This window comes from Megascapheus bottae, chromosome 28 (genome assembly GCF_031878675.1).
Source record: "Megascapheus bottae isolate mThoBot1 chromosome 28, mThoBot2.hap1, whole genome shotgun sequence".
Lineage (NCBI taxonomy): Eukaryota > Metazoa > Chordata > Mammalia > Rodentia > Geomyidae > Megascapheus > Megascapheus bottae.
In genome coordinates this window covers 9,989,943-10,010,720 of record NC_143536.1, presented here as the reverse complement: position 1 = coordinate 10,010,720, position 20,778 = coordinate 9,989,943, and the positions used below count along the sequence as shown (strand labels likewise).

At 55.7% G+C, this 20,778-nt stretch overlaps 1 protein-coding gene across 1 annotated transcript in view; it reads right to left on the bottom strand.

Moving 5' to 3' along the window:
• Positions 1-760: 760 nt before the first annotated feature.
• The window catches only part of Sgsm1 (small G protein signaling modulator 1), a 39,198-nt gene continuing 19,180 nt past the window's right edge, over positions 761-20,778 (bottom strand). The window contains exons 11-25 of the mRNA XM_090320351.1: positions 19,867-20,030; positions 19,545-19,677; positions 16,521-16,659; positions 14,092-14,156; positions 13,508-13,653; positions 11,756-11,884; positions 10,474-10,656; positions 10,316-10,384; positions 8,566-9,156; positions 7,443-7,567; positions 6,868-6,950; positions 6,435-6,544; positions 4,478-4,574; positions 3,090-3,257; positions 761-2,486 (exon numbers count right to left, since the gene is read on the bottom strand). Coding sequence (XP_090176477.1) covers positions 2,398-2,486; positions 3,090-3,257; positions 4,478-4,574; positions 6,435-6,544; positions 6,868-6,950; positions 7,443-7,567; positions 8,566-9,156; positions 10,316-10,384; positions 10,474-10,656; positions 11,756-11,884; positions 13,508-13,653; positions 14,092-14,156; positions 16,521-16,659; positions 19,545-19,677; positions 19,867-20,030 — 2,291 coding nt within the window. The 3' untranslated portion in view covers positions 761-2,397. The remainder of the gene's footprint in view (positions 2,487-3,089; positions 3,258-4,477; positions 4,575-6,434; positions 6,545-6,867; positions 6,951-7,442; positions 7,568-8,565; positions 9,157-10,315; positions 10,385-10,473; positions 10,657-11,755; positions 11,885-13,507; positions 13,654-14,091; positions 14,157-16,520; positions 16,660-19,544; positions 19,678-19,866; positions 20,031-20,778) is intronic.

Below are 20,778 nucleotides of genomic sequence, written 5' to 3'. Positions count from 1 at the left end.
TTGTAACTACACCAGGTCTCTCACACTGTGTCCTTTAGGGAAACAAGACAAGAACAGCCTGTGAGGGTTCAGAACAGTGCAACAGTAACTTTCATATGTGGCGCTGGTGGCATCTGCAGGGGGCTGCCTTCTTGTCCCTGCCTGTGTCCTGCACCTTGCATAAATGTTAGCAATGGCCTTTGCCTCTGTGCTGACTCCAGGAGATCTGACACCTCAAAGGCTCAGGCCCTGTACCCACATACTGTGTGCTGTCCTGGCCTGGCACATCAGCCTGAGTTAGCCTGCTGCAGGGGTATCCCCACTGCCCTGAACTATCCAATGTCAGGGCTACCTCACCTGACCCCAGACCTATGGAGGAGTTTGATCAGTACTGGAAGAGCTGCCCAGCAAAGTCCAGCTGACTGACATCATCAGGAGATAAGCTAATAACTGAGGTTAGATCTATACTGGTCTTTTTTGGGGGTGGGGGACAGATTCTGGGGTTTGAACTTAGGGCCTGTGTATTGTCTCTTAGCTTTTCTCTCAAGGTTGGCACTCTATCACTTGAGTCCAGCTTTTTGCTAGTTAACTAGAGATGAGTCTTATGGACTTTTCTGCTGAGGATGGCTTTGAACCTGGATCTTGTGATCTCAGCTTCCCAAGTAACTGGGATTATAGGCATGAGCCACCAGCACTTGGCTGTGAACAATTTTTCCCCAGATTAAAAACATATTCCCAAAGAAACAAAAACCAACACAGAACCACCCATTTCTCTGCTTATATAGATATATATTTTTTTTCTTATAGAGATAGATACATCTTCAGTAAACATTTGTAAGGTAAATTCACAACACTGAGAAAAAAGAGGGCACTTAACGGACAGGACGAGCCTCACAGGCAGCTCCGGAACACAAGGACACACACGGTGGACACATGTCTGTGTGCAGGAGCAGAGTAAATGAATATGAGACCCCCCCAGCGACACCCACACACACTGTCGGCGACACCACAGGGTCAGGGGAGGCTGGGGGACCTTGTGCTGTATTTCAACATGTGTCTCTTACAAAAATAAATACGGATCAGGAGGTCTGGGACCAGGCTGTGCTGAAATGCAAACACCCTCTGCAGGGCACAGCTGAGTAGCAACATAAACTTTTATCCAACGGTGTGGAAGGGGCAAAGGCAGACCAGGGGAAAGCGGGGGAGGTGAGGCCTGAGCAGTGGCTGGCAATGTCACCTCCCCTTCTGCTCTGCAGAATCTGCTCTCCCCTGGAGCTGTCCCCGTGGGACCCTAGGGCCACTGACAAGTCTGTCCATCCTGCCCAGTGTCCACCAGCCTCTCCTGATGATGCCGGGACTGTCCACAGGGCAAGTAGGCCATGGTGTGACCATCCAACCAGCAGATCCTCCCTGAAGAAAACCCAGACCACACCTGCCCTCACCAGCAGCTGCCTTCTCCATCTTGGTTGTGAGTAAGCAGAACACTTGGAGAGATACAGCCTCTATGACCAGGATGCCCCAGCACTGCCTGGTCCCTGGCTGGCCTGCTGGGTCCCTTACTGTGCCCAGAAGGCTGATGGACAGTCAGGTCCTCCCTTGCAAGAGGGCAGTGGTATGCTCTGACCTGCCCAGGGACAGAGGAAACCCCTCCCCTGCAGATACTTCTGGGTCCCATCACCCCTGCATGAGATTTTCCTCTTGGCATCAGAGGAGGAAAAAAAAAATGGGAAAACTTAGTGATGGAAGCCAGGCCCAGAGCAGAGATCTAGAAGGGCTTCTGTGTGCTTTTCCTTCTGGAAACAGAGAGGGAGGCCACAGGCAGAGCAGGGCTTAGGATAAAGCAAGGAACAGAGTGCCGCTCAGAGCCCCTCCTCCGAGCCAGGGTTTCTTAAATGGGGTCAATTTTGCCAGGCAGGGCTTTTGGCAACCTCTGAGGACATCTGGGGAGAGGTGTAGAAAGCAAGGGTGCTGGTCCTCCACCTCCACCTTATGGTGCACATGGCGCCCCTGGCGTCAAATGTGGGTACCGGTGAGGGGAGAGCCCCTCCTCTGTTCTGGAATCTAGAGAAATGCCCCTTGGGGGCTCAGTGGGAGCCCTAGAGAGCTCTGCCTCACCCATTTCCCAAAAGCTGCAAAGGTGAGGGAAAGGGACACAGGGACAGCAGGGAAGAGAGGCCACCTCCATCCATCCTCACCCCAGCTGCGCCAGGGAGAAGCAGGCGCTCCAGCAATCTTTGGTCAATCAGGAAAACGTAAGGCTGAGCTGGAAGGGCCACCCCGCGGCCCCCGGGCCCAGCAGCCAAAGTCCAGGCATCTGTGCCTCTGCACAGTCCATGCTAGGAGTGGACGCAGGGCCCCCACGCCACCCTCGTTTCTCTCCAGTGGGGGAGGAGGGCAGAGGACGGGGAAGGGAAGGCCTCACTTGTTTTCAATCAGGGTCTGCACCTTGTATACCAGATCCCGGGCCAGCTTCAGGACGTGCTTTGTGTTGTGTCGCTCAGCCATTTCTGGAAGAGCAGAAGGAAAATCTCATGAGACTCGGGATACATGGCTAGCTTCCAGTCCCAGCGTGGACTCTGTGATGGCCCCAACACACAACTATGTGTGTGTGTGTGTCACACACTCCACCACTAGGACGTGAACTCAGGACATGGGCACTGTCCCTTAGCTTCTTCCACTCAAGGTTGGTGCTCTACCACTTGAGCCACAGCTCCACTTCTGGCTTTTTGATGGGTAACTGGAGATAAGAATCTTCCTGCCTCTGCTGGCTTTGAACTGTGATCGTAGCTACGATCCCAGCCTCTGAGTAGTGAGGATTACAGATGTGGGCCACTGGAGCCTTGCTAGCAGGTGCACAGACATTGGTGGCTCACACCTGTAATCCCTGCTACTCAGGAGGCTGAGAGTCGGGGAGTCAAGGTTCAGAGCCAGCCTGGGAAGTGAAGTCTCCAGGACTCCGACTGCAAATCTCAGGCCTTGCCCAGAGCCCTGCTCCAGGTCCTGGAGGGGCAGCACGTGCTCAGCGGAGGAGGTGCCAGCCCAACCTTGTGGAAACTGCCGTGGGAAGTTTCCTCCTCCCAGCGCCCGGCCCCGGCCCGGCCCCCTGGTACCGTTGAAGAACTTGATGATGTCGGTAAAGTCCATGTTGTTCTCCAAGATGATGTCCCGGTAGACCTCCACCAGGGCCAGCGCGATGAACAGCACGTAGTGGGCCGACGACACATGCTTGGCTGCCCAGATGGTCTCCCACACCGAGAAGACGTCATCGTACACGAGTTCTACCGACACGCATGCGCAAGAGGTCAGTTCTCCCCCACTCCTGCACACCCTTCCGGGAGACCCTTTGGGACAACCCCAGAGCCGCAGAGGCCTGTGCCTAGGCCACAGGGCAGCAGAGTTAAGGTGGTGAGGCAGGAGAGCTCGATTCATTTTCTTCTCCAAGCCTCCCTTTTCCCCATCTGCAGAATGGATATGTAGGCCTTTCCAGCTCCTACACTGGAAGTGGAGCTGAGCATGAGCAGGTTTGGGCTACGGGGCTCTGGCCTTCCTCAGCCTGGCACCCTGTCTGGTGGACACCATTCATACGCAGTAACACCCACATGGGGGCTCTCTGTCACTCTCTACTACACAGGCAGAGTTGGCAGCCCACTGTGAGTCCAGTAAAGAGCCAGAAGAGAGGCAGGCGCTCATGCTCATAATCCTAGCTATCCAGGAGGCTGAGATCTAAGGATAGATGTTCAATCAGCCTGAGCAGACAAATGTGAGAGACTCATCTCCAATTAAACAACCAAAAGCTTTCAATGGAGGGGTGGCTCAAATGGGAAGAGTGCCAGCCTTGAGCAAGAAAAGCCAAGCAAAAGCAGGAGGCCCAGAGTTCAAGACTCAGTACTGGCATGCACCCATGTATGAAGACAGCAGATGTCCTGAGCAGGGCTCTCTGCACACCCAGTTCACCGGCTGGAGAAGTGGCTTCATCACTTCTACCTCCTTCTTTCCCACCTGGGCCCGCCGTGGCCCATCTGTACATGGGGTGATGAAGCTGGGTGCGGTAAAAGACCCGGCACGACACAAATGGCTGGGTACACTACATGCACTTAGTAAGTACCTCCTAATGTATTAGGTATTTATTTTGACAGTACTGGCAGTTGAACTCGGGCCCTCTATCACCTGTGCCATGTCTCCAGCCCCTTTTTGCTTTCAGTGTGTTCTTCATGTAGGATCTCATGCTTTTCCCTTGCTGGACTCAGCCCATGACCTTCCTATCTCTGCCTCCTGAGCAGGCAGGATTGACAGGCACAAATCACACCTGGCCCTTGTTGGGTCATTACGATGATGATGATGATGATGATGATGATGATGATGATGATGATGATGATGATGGCCATCAACCCCAAATTTGGATAAATAGACCAGTATGCATGTGCTCTTCTGCTGCCTGCCTCCCCTGAGGTCCTGGTATGAGGAGACTAAGGACCGGGCCCTGCAGTCAAGTCCATACCTCGCTTGAAATCCAGCAGGAACCAGCGGTAACAGAAGTAGAAGTGTGTGTAGTCCCCATTCTGGTGCATCAGCTCGAACAGCTCCGAGTCCAGGATCTGTTAGAGGAAGGAGAGGCAGTGTCAGCCTCCCCCGGTCAGCGGTGGTGCACTACCATGCTGCAGCCAGCCAGCCTTCGGCAACCGGGAGCTGTGAAACGCCCATCAAGGGTAGCAACAGATGTCTGTCCAGAAGGCTCCACATCACGAATCATGGGGTAAATGCTACTAAAGTCCACAATGAGACACACCTGTGAGAACCAGAATCAAAATGGAGGACAGGAATTAAGTGTTGGCTAGGATGAGGAGCAATAGGAATCCCTGTACACTGCTCTTGGGAAATGCAAATTGGTGTGGCTGCATGTGAAACAGATAGGAAATTTCTGGAAAGCTTAAACACAATCACGATTCATGATTCCACACCTACATTTAGTCCCCCCCCCCAAAGAAATAAAAGCATGTCCATAAAATGTATACTGGGGGGGGGGTCCTAGTTGCTCACACTGTAACTCCAGCTATGAAGAGGCTGAGATCAGAAAGGAGTGTAGTCTTCTTCCTTTTTTTTTTTTCTTTTTGCCAGTCCTGGGGTTTGAACTCAGGGCCTGAGTACTGTCCTTTGGCTTTCTCAAGGCTAAAGTTCTACCACTTGAGCCACAGCACCACTTTCAGCTTTTTCTATGTATGTGGTTCCAAGGAATCGAATCAGGGCTTCGTACACGCTAGGCAAGTACTCTTCCACTAGGCCAAATCCCAGCCAGGGTTCTAGTCTTATAACAATCCGGGGGCGGGGGGAGTTTATTTTTAAATATTTGTTGGTTGCAAGGCCTGGGCACCGTCCCTGAGTTCTTCAGCTCAAGGCTACTGCCCTACCCCTTAAGCCACAGCACCAGTTCCCAGGCTGGTCTTGAACTCCTGATCCTCCCGCCTCATCCTCCTCATTGATTACCGGTGTGGGCCACCACAGCCGGCAGGAAACTTTATGTCACCACCTCAATAGAAAAAGCAAGGTGTTACCCTACCTGCAGTGGGAAGCATACATGTGAGGCCCATGTGAGAAGAAGGACAGACTCTCAAAATCTGAGCAAAAAGGGCTAGAGATGTAGCTCAAGAAGTAGAGCATCTAGCCAAATGCTGGTCGCTCACACCTGTGATGCCAGCTACTCAGGAGGCTCAGATCTGAGGATGGTGGTTCAAACCCAGCTCGGGCATAAAAGTCCCTGAGACTACTATTAAGTACCAGAAAACTGGAAGTGATGCTGTGGTAATAATGTATTAAATGTATTACTTGGTAATAGAATAAATAAAGGAATAAACTACTCACAGAAAGCAACTCAAAGAGATAAAGGAAAGAAAGATATGAAATTTCACGCAAACAAAATCGCTTCGTGCTCCAGTTATGCTCAAGGCCTCACAAATGCTATCCGGAGTGGCAGCATCAAGGGTGGACAACTAGATGGGCCGTGCTGCTCCAAGAGAGCAGTCCTGGAGGGAAAGAGGGCCCCCAGGCCCAGTGCAGCACGCATGTGCACTCTGGGCCAGCGCCTCCACCCAGTCTTGTGGCCCAGCTAGTCTCCTGTGCGCATGCGTCAAGTGCATGCAAGCCACACAGCGCTCATCGCCTCGCCACCCGCCCGTCGCGGTACGTGTGACATCACGTCACTCGTGACATCAAATGGACATGGTGGCACTAGGGAGGTGTGGCATCACAGCGGCCGTGACGTCATGGTGGGGACTGTGCCACTGGTTTCTCCCATGTCCCTCGCTGTAATGACTTACTTGGACTCAGATGCAGACACTGCGACGCAGGGAGAAAGAAATGGATGTCCCCCCCCCCCCCTCCGAGCTCGCAAGGAGCAGGCGTGAGACGGGAGCCCAGGGGAGCCCCCGGGGAGCCTCGTCACTGGCGGGGCGGGGCCCTACCTGGATCAGCGACCTCATGTTGGCGAAGTGTGTGTCCATGGCGCCGCCGTGTGGGAAGTTCTGCGTCATCCTCTTCATGAGCTCGGTGAAGCAGCTGAAGGCCAGGGCCTCTGCGAGGGGCGAGGGCCACCGGGGTCAGCGGGGCCCCGCCCTGGCGCGGGGCTGGGGTGCGGGGAGGGGTCTGCTAGGCGCCGCGCTCGGTCACACCCAGTGGATGCGTTGTCCCGCCCCGGCCCCCCGTTCTGAACCCCCGCATGGGCTCAGGACCCTGGGCCAAGCCGCCCGGTACCTGGGCCGTCACGCTGCTGGCCTGGTGAGCCCACCGCGAGCGCTGGCGAAGGCGTGGCAGGCCCGAGCCCCGCGCCCGGGGCCCCTCCTAGGTTCTGTCCTCCCGCAGGAGGCGCCCCAGCCCCGGACGAGGGAGGGCACTCACCGTCATCCAGGACGACCAGCAGCGGGGCCAGGAGGTCACACATGCCCTGCACGTAGCCGATCTCAATGTGCTGCCAGATGTAGCTGTGAGAGACACGGGGAGCCACGGTCCCTCCCCTCCTCCCCGCTGACCCCTCCCCTCACTCCCCTCCCCACCGTCTCCTCCCTCCTCCCCACTGCTCCCTTCTTCCCAGGGCTCCTCCTTACTGGTCCCCCTCCTCCCCACGGCTCCACCTCCTCCCCTCTACTGCTCCTACCCACTCCCTGCTGGGCCCATGCTGGGCCTGAGCCTGCACCACAGCTCCAGGCCTGGCATTTTGATGGCTACTTGGAGACACGAATCCCACCGACTTTCTGTGGTTGGCTTTGAACTGAGATCCTCAGATCTCAGCCTCCTGAGTAGCTGGGACCACAGGCGTGAGCCACCACCGCCTGGCTCCAGTGTGTTCTTGCTGGGCTCCTCCAGCCTCACCCTGCAGGCTGCCTTCCTCCTCCTCAGTTTCCCGGAGCTCCCCCACCTCCCTATCCCATCCCGGCCTCTGCTGCTCCCCTCCCCCAGGCCCCGCCCCCAGCCACCTGCACATGATGTTGCGAAGCTTCTCCAGGTTGGCAGGCGTGAAGTACCAGTAGTTGCGGTCACAGCGCTGCACGTCCTTCTCGATGCGGTGCAGGTTGACGGTGTACAAGTCCAGCAGCTCTGGCTGTGGGAGCAGGGGAGAAATGTGACCCCGAGACCCGGGGAGGGGGGACGAGTCCCCTCTCTTCCTCCTCCTCTTCCTCCTCCTCCTCCTCCTCCTCCTCCTCCCTCTACCTCTTCTCCATGCAGGCTTTTCTTCGTTTTTATTTTACTGCTCAAGCAGGGCGTGGAGCTGCATCCTCGGTGCCCCACGGGGAGGGCTGGGCTCTGCACACAGGGCAGGCAGAGCCCGCGCAGCTGTGGACTTTCAAACCCCACCTTGGGACCAAGTGTCCTCTGTGACCCATGCTCTGTGTGTTCAGAGACCCCGGAGCCCATGGGTGCAAGGCCTCCTTCACGTCCCCGGAAATGGGAGCTTGGCAGCTGGAGACTGGGCTCACATGGATGAACCCAGGCCGGATGAACCCAGCTGGACATCCTTCAGGCTTGGCCGGGCGAAGGCACCACACCGGCCTGGGAAAATTCCTTTCCTTCCTCTACAGACAGTGTCATGAAGGGACATACAATTCCTCTCCCTATCTTATTGTATAAAATAGAATTCTGCCCAGGTACTGGTGGCTCACGCCTGTCATCCCAGCAACTCAGGAGGCTGAGGCCTGAGGATCACAGTCCAAAGCCGGCCAGGGCAGAAAAGTCCCTGTGTGACTTTTACCTCCAAGGAACCACTAGAAGACAAGAAATGGTGCTGTGGCTCAAAGTGGTAAAATAAAAGCTCAGGGACAAGGACCAGGCCCTGAGTTCAAGCCCCAGGTATGGCAAAAATAAATAAGTGAAACTTAAATTCCAAATAGCTGGGACTACAGGTGTGTGCTACTCTAAGCACCCTGGAGTGCTTTGGGTGTCTGATGATGTTCAATCGGTGACTCTCCCATGACGGAGATAATACAACAGACCCAGGGGCTCCCTCCTGGGTTGGGAAGGATGAATGGACTGGTGGTAGAGCCCTGTCTCCTCACAGCTGGTGGAAAGAACATTAGACAGAGGGGCTCCTTGGTGACTCACCGAGTAGGTAACACCGCTGGAAGACACCGGGGATGCCTCACTGTTGGCAGAAGTGGTCACGGCCAGGGAAGCCAGGGCAGGGAAGAGACTCTCCATCTCAGGCTCCTCTGAGAGATTGTCCTCACTGTCCACCTGGCTCTGCTTCTCTGCCTCACCGGCCCGCCATCCCTCTACAGCGGGGCCATCCTTCTCGGGCAGGGCCACGTCCAGGCTGCCGGAAATGGACATGAACTCGTCCATGCTCTCGTTGGCCAGAAGATCACTCTCCAGGCTGTCCTGCACAACCAGCTCCTCCTGGGGGCCCTCATCCCGGGATGTGGTGGCCTCACTGCTCTGCCCCTCATCCATGCTGCTGTCCCCAGGTCGAAAGGTCGGGGCCGCATTCCGCTGGGCGTCCAGCACGCTGTCTTCCGTGCTCAGACTGGGCTCCGAGTGCTCCGAGAGGCCAGAGGAGAAGTTGTGAGAAGAAGGATGACCCGAGTCCGGAGAGCAAGGACCATTTGCCAGGTTCCCGTTGGGGATTTTTGGCTGTTTCTCCTCCAGCCTGCTGTCTGCCTCCACCTGCTCCACCTCATCCACGGACTCAAACACCTGCAGTCACGGGGCACAGAGAGGGACCAGCTGGCTGCCCAGCAGGGGGAGATGGCATTCATTGGGCATTCACATGTGGGATACTATACAGCCAGTGAAAAGAAAGGCGCGAGAGGGTGGCAGTGTAAGCTTCCATTTGTTTCACATAAATAGATGGCCTGTGTGCACGCACACAGCAATCCATAGCTGACTGAGAACGGATGCTGAACCAGGAAGTTGAGACAGGGGATATAATCATTTCTTCAGACATGCATCATGTTTTCAAGTAACTATTAGTTATTGTAAGGAACAAGCTAAAAAGCACATCAGATTATCTCCCTGAGATTGACCACCACAGATCAACTTCCAAAGCTAGTTAGGTATTTAGAAAATATTGTGAAAATACTTCATACATACTGAAGTTCTCTGCGGTTCTTCCAAGCTTGGAAAGCTATCTCCCTTCAAGGGCAGACCATAAAAGACCATCTCCCCATGCCACTTGACTACTTCAGCCCAGTATGCTGCTAACTTGATGGGTGGTTCTTTTGTTTTCTGGTGCTGGGGATGGACCCTGAACGCCTCCGCGTGCTAGTGAAGTGCTCCCACTCAGTCCTCCACCCCAGCCCCTTTTTCTATTGTGTGTATTTATTTCTCATCCCACTGACTGAATGTATGTAAAATACCAAGTTTAGAGTCAAAATTAGATGTTTTGAAACTCTCATGGTCTAAAGGAGAACAACTGAGGCTCAGGCAGCTTCCTCCCGCTCCACTGAGTATGAATGACCTGTGATCCGCACATGTCTGCGTTTGACCCATTTTATATAAGAGAGCGGCCCTGGTCTGGGTGTCTGTGGGGGCGGGACGGGTGGCCTGAAGACACCCCTCTGAGGACTCCCATAAACACCTGCAACATATAAACCGGAAAGTGACGGAGGACGACGGACAGGGAATCCCCAGGACGGCCAGGTGGGCACAGGCAGGAGCAGGCGAGGCACAGACGAAAGGGGCGGGGCCTGTATGGGCGGGACGTGGAGCAAGGCCCATGGGCCCTGCCCTGGCGTGGGCGTGGCATGGGCGTGGCCAGGCCAGCCAAGGCGCGGAGTGGGCGTGGCCAGATGGGGCGGGGCCAGTAGTGGGAGTGGGCGTGGTATGGGCAGTGGGCGTGGCCTCTGAAGATCACCTGTGTGCTGCTGCTGGAGTCGCTCTGCAGACGGAGGTTCTGGCGGCCCGAGCTGCAGCTCTGTGAGGACTGGAAGGAAAAGGAGGAAGAACGGGGGTGAGGCCTCGGCTCTCCCTGCACCCGGCATGCCCCAGGCGGCGGGGGCCCGCGGCCGGCACCTCGTTGCTGATGGTGGAGTCCCTGTGCACCATGCGGTGCAGGTGGCTGTCCAGGCTGGCCCCCGACGAGCACTTGGCCAGGGCGGCGGCGTGGGACTCGCGCTCCCTCTGCCGCACGATGGCCTCGCAGCCCAGCCACTCGGACATGGTCTGCGCGTAGCAGGCGTGGATCTGCTCGTCCACCTGTGGGCAGGGGCAAGGTCACCCGCGTGCTGGGGCCTGGGTAGCGCACCCTGGCCCAGCCGCCTGCCCGGGGCACAGAGCCCACCCCATGCAGCTCTGGAACAGGAAGGGGGCCTGGTATCCCAGAGCTCTGTCACTGAGACTGGGCAAGTTTAGGGCGAAAGGTTGTGGTTCTCAGAGGGCTGAGGTGGCTTTGGTCAGTTCACACTCCGGTGGCACCCACTTCCTGCGCTGCCCCTCCAGCCCTGATGACCTCAACGAGGTGACCCTGACACTCCCACACCTGACCACTTCCCTCCTCAACAGGTCATTTTTAACTGACCACAGTCCCTGTGCATACTGATGGGTACAGTGTGACAATGTGACACAGGCATGCGGCCTCTCAGCATTTCCTTCTCCCAAAACATTTATCATTTTTCCCTTCTTTTTTTGTCAGTCATGGGGCTTGAACTTGGGGCCTGGATGCTGTCTTTGTGCTCACAGCTAGCCCTCTACCACCTGAGCCACAGCATCACCTCTGGCTTCCTGCGACCCTTAGATCTCAGCCCCCTGCGTAGCTACAATGACAGCTAGGATGGCGTGAGCCACTGGCACCAGCAAGAGTGAATTTCTTGAAGATAGATGTGACATTAATGCCAGGATAATGATGGCCAGAAGGAGGAAGAACAGCAACAATCTCAAAACCTCAGTGTGGGTGAGAGAATGTGAAACCCAGCCCTGGACATGTTCATGCAGATTACGTGTCAGAATAGTGACACATTGTACAGAGTGGTTGAATTTTCCCTGTGCACATACACACACATACACACACACAAGTAAACAGGGAAGTCTGAGTCAGACAGGCCCACAGGCCCGAGGCCTGCCTGCTGTGATGTGGGGGCACACCCCTGTTCTTCTGCAGGTTCCCCAGGGGGAATGGGTGGGGAGGGCTGATGAATGAATTGATGCACAGGTGTCAGTCTTGACCCATATCAGCGGTCTCCTTCGGTAGCTCCCCTCCCCTCCCCTCCCCTCCCCTGCTCTCCCCTCCCCTTCTTGGTCCCCAAGGTGCTGCAGCTGACTCCGGGTGGCCAGCCCCCAGCGTCCACATGGCACCAACCTCTTTCCTCTCCGCCTCCGTCATTCCGAAGTGGTAGTGGCCCAGCAGGAAAGGCCACACAGCCTTGCGAATGTCATGCTGGACGCCCCCGTAGTAGACGAGCCGCAGCAGCTCCTGCTCCTCGTAGCTCTGCAGATGGGACACAAGACAAAGCATCTGGTTAGGCAAGGACTGGGGCAGCTGTCACCCACCCCACCATCCTGCTTCTGGGACCGGCCCTTGGCCACTGTGCAGTGAGGGGTGGAGTGTGGAGGGGTGGAGTGCACTTGGCCTCCAAAGGCCCAAGTATATAAGGCTGAGTCCCCAGTTTGATGCTTCTGTAAGTGGAACCTTCTGGAAGTAGGGCCCACAGGGAGGTCCTAGATGAGCAGGGGCATGTCCTCACAGCAAGCAGCAGGTCCCCAGCTCTGCCTTCTTTCTCCCCATGTGACACTGATTTTCAGGGTGCATCTTGAGGCTCCCCCATCACCCATTTTCCCGTGAAGAACTGTCTGCCACAGGCTCAGTACAACAGGGCCACAAAATGACAGCTCCGATGCCCCCGCCGAGCAAACCTCTGCTCTTCATAAGCTGATCTAAAGCTTGGGTGTTTGTTATAGTAATGGAAAGCTGACTAGTGCAGCAAATGTGCCAGGACGTTCATCCTGATGGCCTCAAACCCCAGGAACCCCCAAGGGGAGCTGCAGTCCAGCCCCATGCCCTCCACCTGGGGGAGAGCTCCCTGTGGTGCTCATTATACCCCACTGCATGGAAGGGAAAAGGGCCAGAAGCACAGCATGTATTGTTTATTATAGAAAAGAAGTAAAAGAGGCCAACAGCTCCCACTAACGCTTTTACTTAATTCTCAACCAATGTTTCATCCTGTGCTTAGGTAGAAGTATTACTTCTCAGGATCCAGCTCCAAATAAAACAAAATAATCACTCCAGTGAATCAGCACCTATATATGCTCTGGGTGAGTCACAACTTTTAACGGTGTGAGCTGTTTCCTTGGGAAACAAGCACTCAGAGACTTTTGAGAAAGTAAGTTGGCTCGTCCATTGCAAACCTTAAAACGCATCAGTCAGCTTGGCTTCTGGAAGTACAAATGCTAGAACAAAAAGAGGTTGGTTGCAATACTGCTTGAAGTAAGCTTTCAGAAGGAGCAGGACGTGGTGGTAGCATGCCTGTAAATCCAGCACTAGGATGCTCAGGCAGGGGGGTGGTGAGTTTGAGGCCAGCCTGGTTACACAGGGAGGCCCTGTCTCAAAAGAGGAGAGGGGAGGAAGGAAGGAGGGCGGGCTGGCCCCATGCTTGAACTTGGGAGCCTCAGCTCATTCAGCTTTCTTGCTTCACAACTGCTGCTCTACCCCTCAAGCCACATCCCCATCCTGGCTTTTGGCTGGTTAACTAAAGAGCCTTTTCTTGCTCCAGGCTAGCTTAGAACCTTGATTCTCAGACCTCATAAGGGTGAGACCCAGGTCTAAAAACAAAATTCAGGGGTTTCGTACACACCAACACCCGTGGCCCACAAGGGAAATCTGTGGGATAGTGTTGGCGCGTGGGGTTTTTCTGTGGTGGTCACAGGTTGGGTGTGGGTGCTAGCGCTCTGCCAGGCTTCTGTGTGAGTGCCCACCACAGTCTGGACTTTGGAGTATTTGGGATCCCGAGGCACGCCCCACCTGCCATGTCTCGGGAAGAAGCGGGAGCTCTCGGGTGCCAGCATGGGACTCCCGCAGGCCCTCTCGGGCACTGCCCAGCTCAGGCCTACTCACAGTGCTGTCCTGGAGGTACCGCTCCCAGATCCCGGCTGTCAGCCCCTGCCCGGCGTCACAGGGCAGGTCTGGGGACACGATCTCGTGATTGACCAGGGCCGACAGGTGGGTCCTCACGGTGGACAGGTGCCTGCAGTAGGCCAGCCCTGGGGGAGCAAGTGGGAGGGGGTGAGACACCCCAACTCCTCCAGCCCCTCCCACTCCTCAGCGACCTGGCATCTGTCATTCTAGCTACTTGAGAGGATGGTGGTTCTAGGACAGTCCTGGGCAGCAAAGTCCACAGGATCCTCTCGGCTGGAGGCCATGCACAGTGGTGCTTGCCTGCCATCTCAGTGACAATGAGAAGCCAAAAACAAGTGGACTTCAGTCCAGACATGGGCCTTGGGACTGTGGTGAGATCCCATCTCTAGAACAAATAGCACAGAAAAGGGCTGGAGGAGTGGTTCAAGTGGTAGAGCACCTGCTTAGCGAGCACAAACCCCAGGACAGCCCAGAGAGAAATCCCTCCCTCCGCCAGGCTGTGAGGCTGGGGAAATAAAGTGTGCCAAGAATCCACACGGAGGAGTGCCTGTCGCCATACGCACATCCATAGAAGGCTCTGGAGAGAATCTGGTACTTCATATTGTCACAGAGCAGCTTGAGGGGCGCCCTGCAGGGGAGAAACAGGAGAAGCTGAGGCCAGAGCCCCCCCAGTTTCCCCTCTGCCCTGACTGTTGCATCCCCTCCCAGGGCTTGCTTCCCCGGGGACCCCTGCCACCCACTGAGAGAGATCCAGGCGGGAGCTGCCATGAGTGGCTCACAGGTGGTCATGTAACACAGTCTGGGCCAATGGGAGCCAGCCCAGAGGCTCGGGCTGGAACCTGCTAGGAAGCAGACCCTGTTTTTCCTGCTGAGGTCCTGGCCCATGGAGGCTAGGCCAGGACCCCTGAAGCCATCTTTTCCAGGCACAGAGGAGGGCTGCCCAGGTCAGAGCCCACATCTGGAGACCCAGGGAAGGAGTTGTGCCCCCCAAAGCGCCTGGATCCAGCCAGTCCTGAAGATACTGTGAGTCTGAACTTCTTCATTATACCAGCATGTTTTCTTTGTTTCTTTCTTTTTTTTTTTTTTGCCAGTCCTGTGCTTGAACTTAGGGCCTGGGCACTGTCCTTGAACACTTTTTGCTCAAGGCTAGCACTCTGTCACTTGAGCCACAGCATCACTTCTGGCTTTTTCTGAGTATGTGGTACTGAGGAATCAAACCCAGAACTTTGTGCATGCTAGGCAAACACTCTACCACTAGGGTATGCTCCCAGCCCTCTTTTCTTTTTTAAAAAACCTGATTGAAGTAGGTTTATGGGACTTGCAAGAAAACTCTAGGAAAGTCCCAAGGGAACCAAATTGAAGGAAACTGGGAGACTGAGCCTGACAGACTGACTGCCATGTGCATAACGCCACAAGTCTCTTGGCTTAGTGTTTTGGGTTCTGTTTTGGCTGAAGGAGGGAAGGGGAGGGGTGTACGGCCCTGGCACTGAAGGAGAAGGCACACTGGAGCTCCACTGAGGATGGAAAGGAAGAATGGGGCTAGGTAATTTGGACTTCCCAGGGGGTGCCAGACAAGCTAGGGAGCAGGACGGGGGCAGAGACGAGGGCGGTGTACCGGGAGCACAGCACAGAGAAGTGCCAGCCTTGTTGCTCCTAAGGATGAGAGGCTCAGACTCCCTTGGGTTATAGGTTATATAAGAACAGCATCACACAGGGTGGGCTTGGCTGGCTACAAGGTGGTGAACTCCCTGTCACAAGAGGTGTGTAAGACAATGTTGGGAAGTGAAGTGTTTTCCAGTGGCCCATGGAGATAACTGGCCTGCCACCAGGTTTCCTGGGTCCCATGTGGACCCAGCTCAGCCAAGGCTTCAGGAAAATAGTCCTGGTGTTGGAAGATGTGTCCCCACCCCACAACTATTATCCACGTTAAAGTTTACAAGTCTCACCCTCAGGAGTACAGTATACCCTTTATCATGGGCTGATGTTAAAATACAGGGCCAGAACCAGGAGGGTCGGGCCACACACCACAAAGCCCCAGGCATAGGGACATCAGATGCCTGCTGCCCTCCCCTGCCTGCCTCACCCCTATACTCCAAGACCAGGGCTAATGGGAAGCCATGCCAGACTTTTGCACAGGCTGAATAGCTGCAAACAGACAGTAGCTCTGGGCTTCAGAGATTTGCACAATCAAACAGCAAGTCTCACCAGTGTGACACTACTGCGTGCTGAGTACCATGTGCTGGGTATTGTATTCTGGGTACTGTGGGCCAAGTACCATATGCTCGGTACCATTTTCTGGGTACTGTGTGCTGAGTACTTTAGCTCATGACTAGATTCATGCCTTAGTGCTCACACCTTAAGTGAACTTGAGGATGCTTGTCAATTCTGTTCAGTAATGCCACAGGGATGTAGTAGGGCTATGCCTCCATGGGAGCAGAGATGACAGGTGAAGCCTCCGGCTGGGGCCTTTACTGGTGGAGAATGCACCTGTCTGCAGACTCATGACAGGCACACATAGCATCCATCCACATCTGCTACCAGAGGCCACTGGCTTTGAGGACTATTTGTTGTTGGTGGTGGTGGTGGTTGTAGGCACTTGAGCTCTGGGCCTGGGTACTGTCCCTGAGCTCTTCAGCTCAAGGCTAGTACTCTACACCTAGAGCCATAGCACCACTTCCGATTTTCTAGTGGTTAATTGGAGATAAGAGTCTCACCTGCTTTAGTGCCCTGGCTGGATATGAGCCACAACCTCAGATCTCAGCCTCCTGAGTAGCTAGGATTATAGGTGTGAGACACCAAGGCTGGCTTCTGAGGGCGTTGTTACTGCAGCGTCACTTTGCTCATCCTGACTGATACACATGAAGTAACCGTGAAAAGCCAGGAACGGATGGAGCTCTGGTGGATCCCATGGCCTCCCGATTCAACGTCAGGTAGCAAAGTGGCACCCACAAATCTTCAGTGGACCCTGGGCCCTTTCCAACGCCCCGCCTACCTCTCGTGGTTGCAGCCATTGTTGGAGCCACTGTCAGCTGAGCCATTGTGCGAGCAGGATGAGCAGGAGGACTTCCGGGGGCCGGGCTGCCATAGAGATGGGAGGCTGTTCTCAGAGACACCTGTGAGGTCCTGGGGGTCTGAGGTGAGGGAGAGAAGGGGTGGAAAGAGAGCTCTGTTTATGTCTATATGGGCCACAAAGAACCTTCCCCCCTCAGAGCAAGCAGCTCCCAGCTCCCAGCCTGGCCCTAATTGCAGTCTGCTGAGACCCTCAAGCCCACCGCATCCATCACCGGCCACCACCAAGATCGGCAGGCTCCAGCAGATGGACAGTGCAGGCACTGGCTGCAGAGAGAGGGACAGACCAGAAACCAGAGACCAGACCCAAGCCCAGGCAGGTGGCCCCACCGGCCATGTTGTCATTTAGTTGGGCACAGGGGATGGATGGTAACAGGGGTGGGATCAGAAGGGGGTCTGCTGGATGCTTCTGCAGGGGGCTGATGGGGCTTGAGTTCCCAGAGACAGGTCCCTGGAGCTAGGGACCCCAGGAAGTCTGAGGAGAGGGCCAGAGTTACAAACATGCTCTATGGGTGGTCCCAGATGCTGAGGCACTTGTTAAAAAGCTATAACCCAGCTGCATAAATCTCTTCCTCAAACAGAGCCTCTTAGAGGCAGAACACTCAAATCTGTGTTGAGGGTGTGTGTGTGTGTATCTTGGTGGCACTGGGCCTTGAATTTGCTTGGCTTTCTTGTTCACAGCTGGTGCTCTACTACCTGAGCCACAACTCCAGGGTTCTTTTGTTTGGCTATTTTGGAGAGGGAGCCTCATGGACTTTTCTGCCCCGGGTGTCATAATAAACTGCGATCCTCTGGATCTTAGCCTGCTGAGATAGCTAGAATTATAAGTGAGCCACAGAGCCAGACATCGACTCTTCATTTTCAAAGCCTGAGTTTTCTAACCCCGCCCCGGCTGCTGTGGCTGCTCTAGGACAGAGGTCATTTTGGGTCTATCCTGGGCTCCAAGGGACCTGGGTACCTTGTCACCAGCACTCAGAGGCCAACAGGCCACCCTTCCCCACTGGACACACAGGATGGACTTGTCACAGTCCCCCAAAGTGGCTATGACACTCTCCACTCTCCTGCCCCAATGAAGCCCCCACCAGGAGGGGTCAGAGAACCCCTTCAACTGTTCTAGAAAAACACCCAGGGAAGCTCTGACCAAGGCAGCCTCCATCCTGGCCCTTGTACCATGCAGACATCACCAGCAGATCCCAGAGCCATGGAGTGAGCCCCTGGCACCCCTACTGCCTTCTGCAGGGAGGAGGTCAGGAGCCCGGGGACATCCATCTGTCTCCTTGTCCCACATCCCCTGGGACCAAGACTCCAATGACAACATGGCAGACCTGTCTGACACCAGCCCCTGGGAGGGGGAAGCAGACATTACTGGGGGGCTGCTCCTGCAGATGCGGAGTGGGGCAGGTGGCGTCCAGTCTCACTTGTGCCCACTGAATCCCCTTGGCCACCACCAGCATGGACTGGCCAGCAGGAACCATCGTCCAGGTGGGACCCACAGAGATGGGGCAGGCACTGCCCACACAGCCCGGGGGGACTTGAGACATAAAACAAAGGAGAACTGGTGAGGCACCAGGAATGAGCATGGCCCGACAGGAAGAGGCCAGGGAAACCAGTGCCTGCCCTGTCCTGAATGTGTGGGGCCACAGTCCAATAAAACTTTATTTGTAAAGTCAGGAGGTGGGGGGGGTGGAGATGGGCCATGGGTGTGACACTGCAGGTGGATCTCGTCTCTGTCACTGGAGACACTGCAGGACGAGGGTTCTTGTCACCCAGTGCAGTTAGGGCTCTGGCAGAAATCGGCCAAGCAGGGGGTCCCCATTCCCCCGTGGGCTGAACCTGACATCAAGAATGAAGCTGGTAAAGCCAGAGGGCTGGATCAAAGCCTGGTGGAAGCCTGGAATTCGCCGTGTGACCTTGGAGCTGTTGCTTGACCTCTCTGTGTCTGTTTTCTTCTTCCAGCTTTGCTAGGCATGGTGCTCAGACATAGAATTATGGAGCAGCTGCCAGGCAGCCTCAGCAGATGTGGGCATTATTAACCTCCTGGACTCTTCTCCCCTTTTCCAGACAAGAGATCTAGGCCTAAATTGGACAATTCTGGTGGCTATGCTTTGGAGGGGTGGAGGGGTGATGGCGCTGACGGTTTCTGTCCTGTATGCCAGTGGTCTCACTGGGTCCAGCTTCATCCCCCTGTCCTCCAGGGGACGCTGTCCTGACTTTCCTTCTTGTCACAAGGTGGGAGGGTGAAGGTTTGCAGTGAGAAGGTGGGGATACTACCTGGCTCTTCCCACGATGCTCTTCCCCGTCAGTGGCCTACCCCACCTGAGGCAAGCCCCAGTCTGAACACACAGGCTCCCACTCAGAGGAGTCCTGCTGATTCTCCTGGGGTCCCTGGGTTTGGTGTGGGACACACAGCACCGGTCACTTCCTAATTGGAGGAGCACGGCTCCATCTGACCTTCAGTGCTCAGACTCTTGTGGGGCAGGGCCACGGACACCTCCATTATATAGATGGGGAAACTGAGGCCTGAGGCATCACCAGCCTCAGTTTAGCCATTGCCCTGGACCATCTCACCTCCCTATTTTTTTTTTTAAACAAACAATTTGGGGGGGATTAGCCTCAAGACCTCGTGTCTGCAAGGAGCCATGCTCCCAGCCCATTGTTGATTCTGTTATTTTCCAGGTCTTGCCTTGTTTGGCCTGGGCTGGCCTTGGACTGTCATCCTTCTAGGCATATTTCCCATATGCCTGGGTTTACAGCAGCCAGCCTCCATGCTCGGCCAGGCTTGCATGTTGAAATGGGATCCCCATCGACTCTCTGACCTTCAACTGTGAATCTGAATTTCGCCTTCCTTCGCGGTTGGGACGATAGGCGCATGCTGCCCTGCCTGCCTCCATAGTAGCTAACTCATCAACCAAGTAGGGCGTAGTGATCCGCTCATGGGGCAACTTACCAAATTCGCACTGCATGCCGGGGTAGAGGATGCGGAACACATAGTCCGTGGCCTCGTCCTCCTCCTTGTCTGAAGACGTGGACTCTGAGGAACCTGGGGGGCTCCGCTTACGGAGCTTGGGAAGCACTTTGCCCTAAAAGAACAAGTTCCAGCGACCGTCCCTGGGGCCCTGCCTGTCCCCAGGTCCTGGGCTCGTGCCTCTGAGGGCCTCCGTGGGGTGTGCGTGCACCCACGAGGTCGTGGGGGGGGCCCAGAGTCCACAGTGATGGTCATCCCTCTGCCATACCCACCCTGGCCTCCCCGAGTCCCAGGGCCCACTCACTTTCCCACGCTGGGACCAGAGCGGTGGGTCCAGCTGGCCGTGGGGGAGCAGCCCATTCTCCAGGCAGGAGAGGAACTGCAGCAGGTGCCCGCCCTTGGGGAAGCGGAAGGGCGACCTCTGGATGCCGTCCTGGCTGACCAGCACCACCGTGCCACCGCTGTCCACTGCCACGGCCAACGACCAGCGGGGAAGACCAGCGGGAAGTCACGGCAGGGAAGGGTGATGGCCGCTCCCCTCCGGCCAGCCCAGGGCCCAGGGACCCCCCCCCTCCTTTCTGGGCAAGGCCAGGCCCCTCTCCTGAGCCCCTGCACATCCATCTGGGGGAGCGACAGGATGAGACCCAGAAATGGCTTCCTAGGGCCTCTTCCCGGTCCTCCACAGCCCTGCCTGAATCAGGTTCCCAAGGCAGCCCACAGACTTGATCCTCTTGGCCCTGGTTGGCTCAGGCTGGCATGAGCGAGTGCTTATTGTATATTGGCATGGTGGTTGAAAATATTGTTTTTTTGTAAAGCTGTTTGTCATGGAAATGCCTACATGATGAAACCAAACCTCGGAGAGGTCATCTTGCCCATAATCACACAGCTCCTAAGTAGCAGAGCCTAGATTCGAACCCAAGTCTGTCTCCTTAAAATGGCATAAGCAACTGAGTGTGAATGGGTGGGCTGGCCCAGGCCTCTGGCTTTCTAGAGCTGGCTGGGCCTCTGTGCTTCTGGCTTGGAAGGATGAGTGGCTCCTTAGTCTGCAGAGCTTGGCCTTGCAGAGACCTGGGTTCAAGTCTGAGCTCTGGAGCTGACAGGCGTTTGGCCTCTGACCCAGGAGCAGAGTCTCCCCATCGCTGGGCTGTGATGAACCCTGAACCGCAGTCATTCTCCACGGGGGAGACCCAGGCTCGGGGAGGGAAAGCTGCCGGCT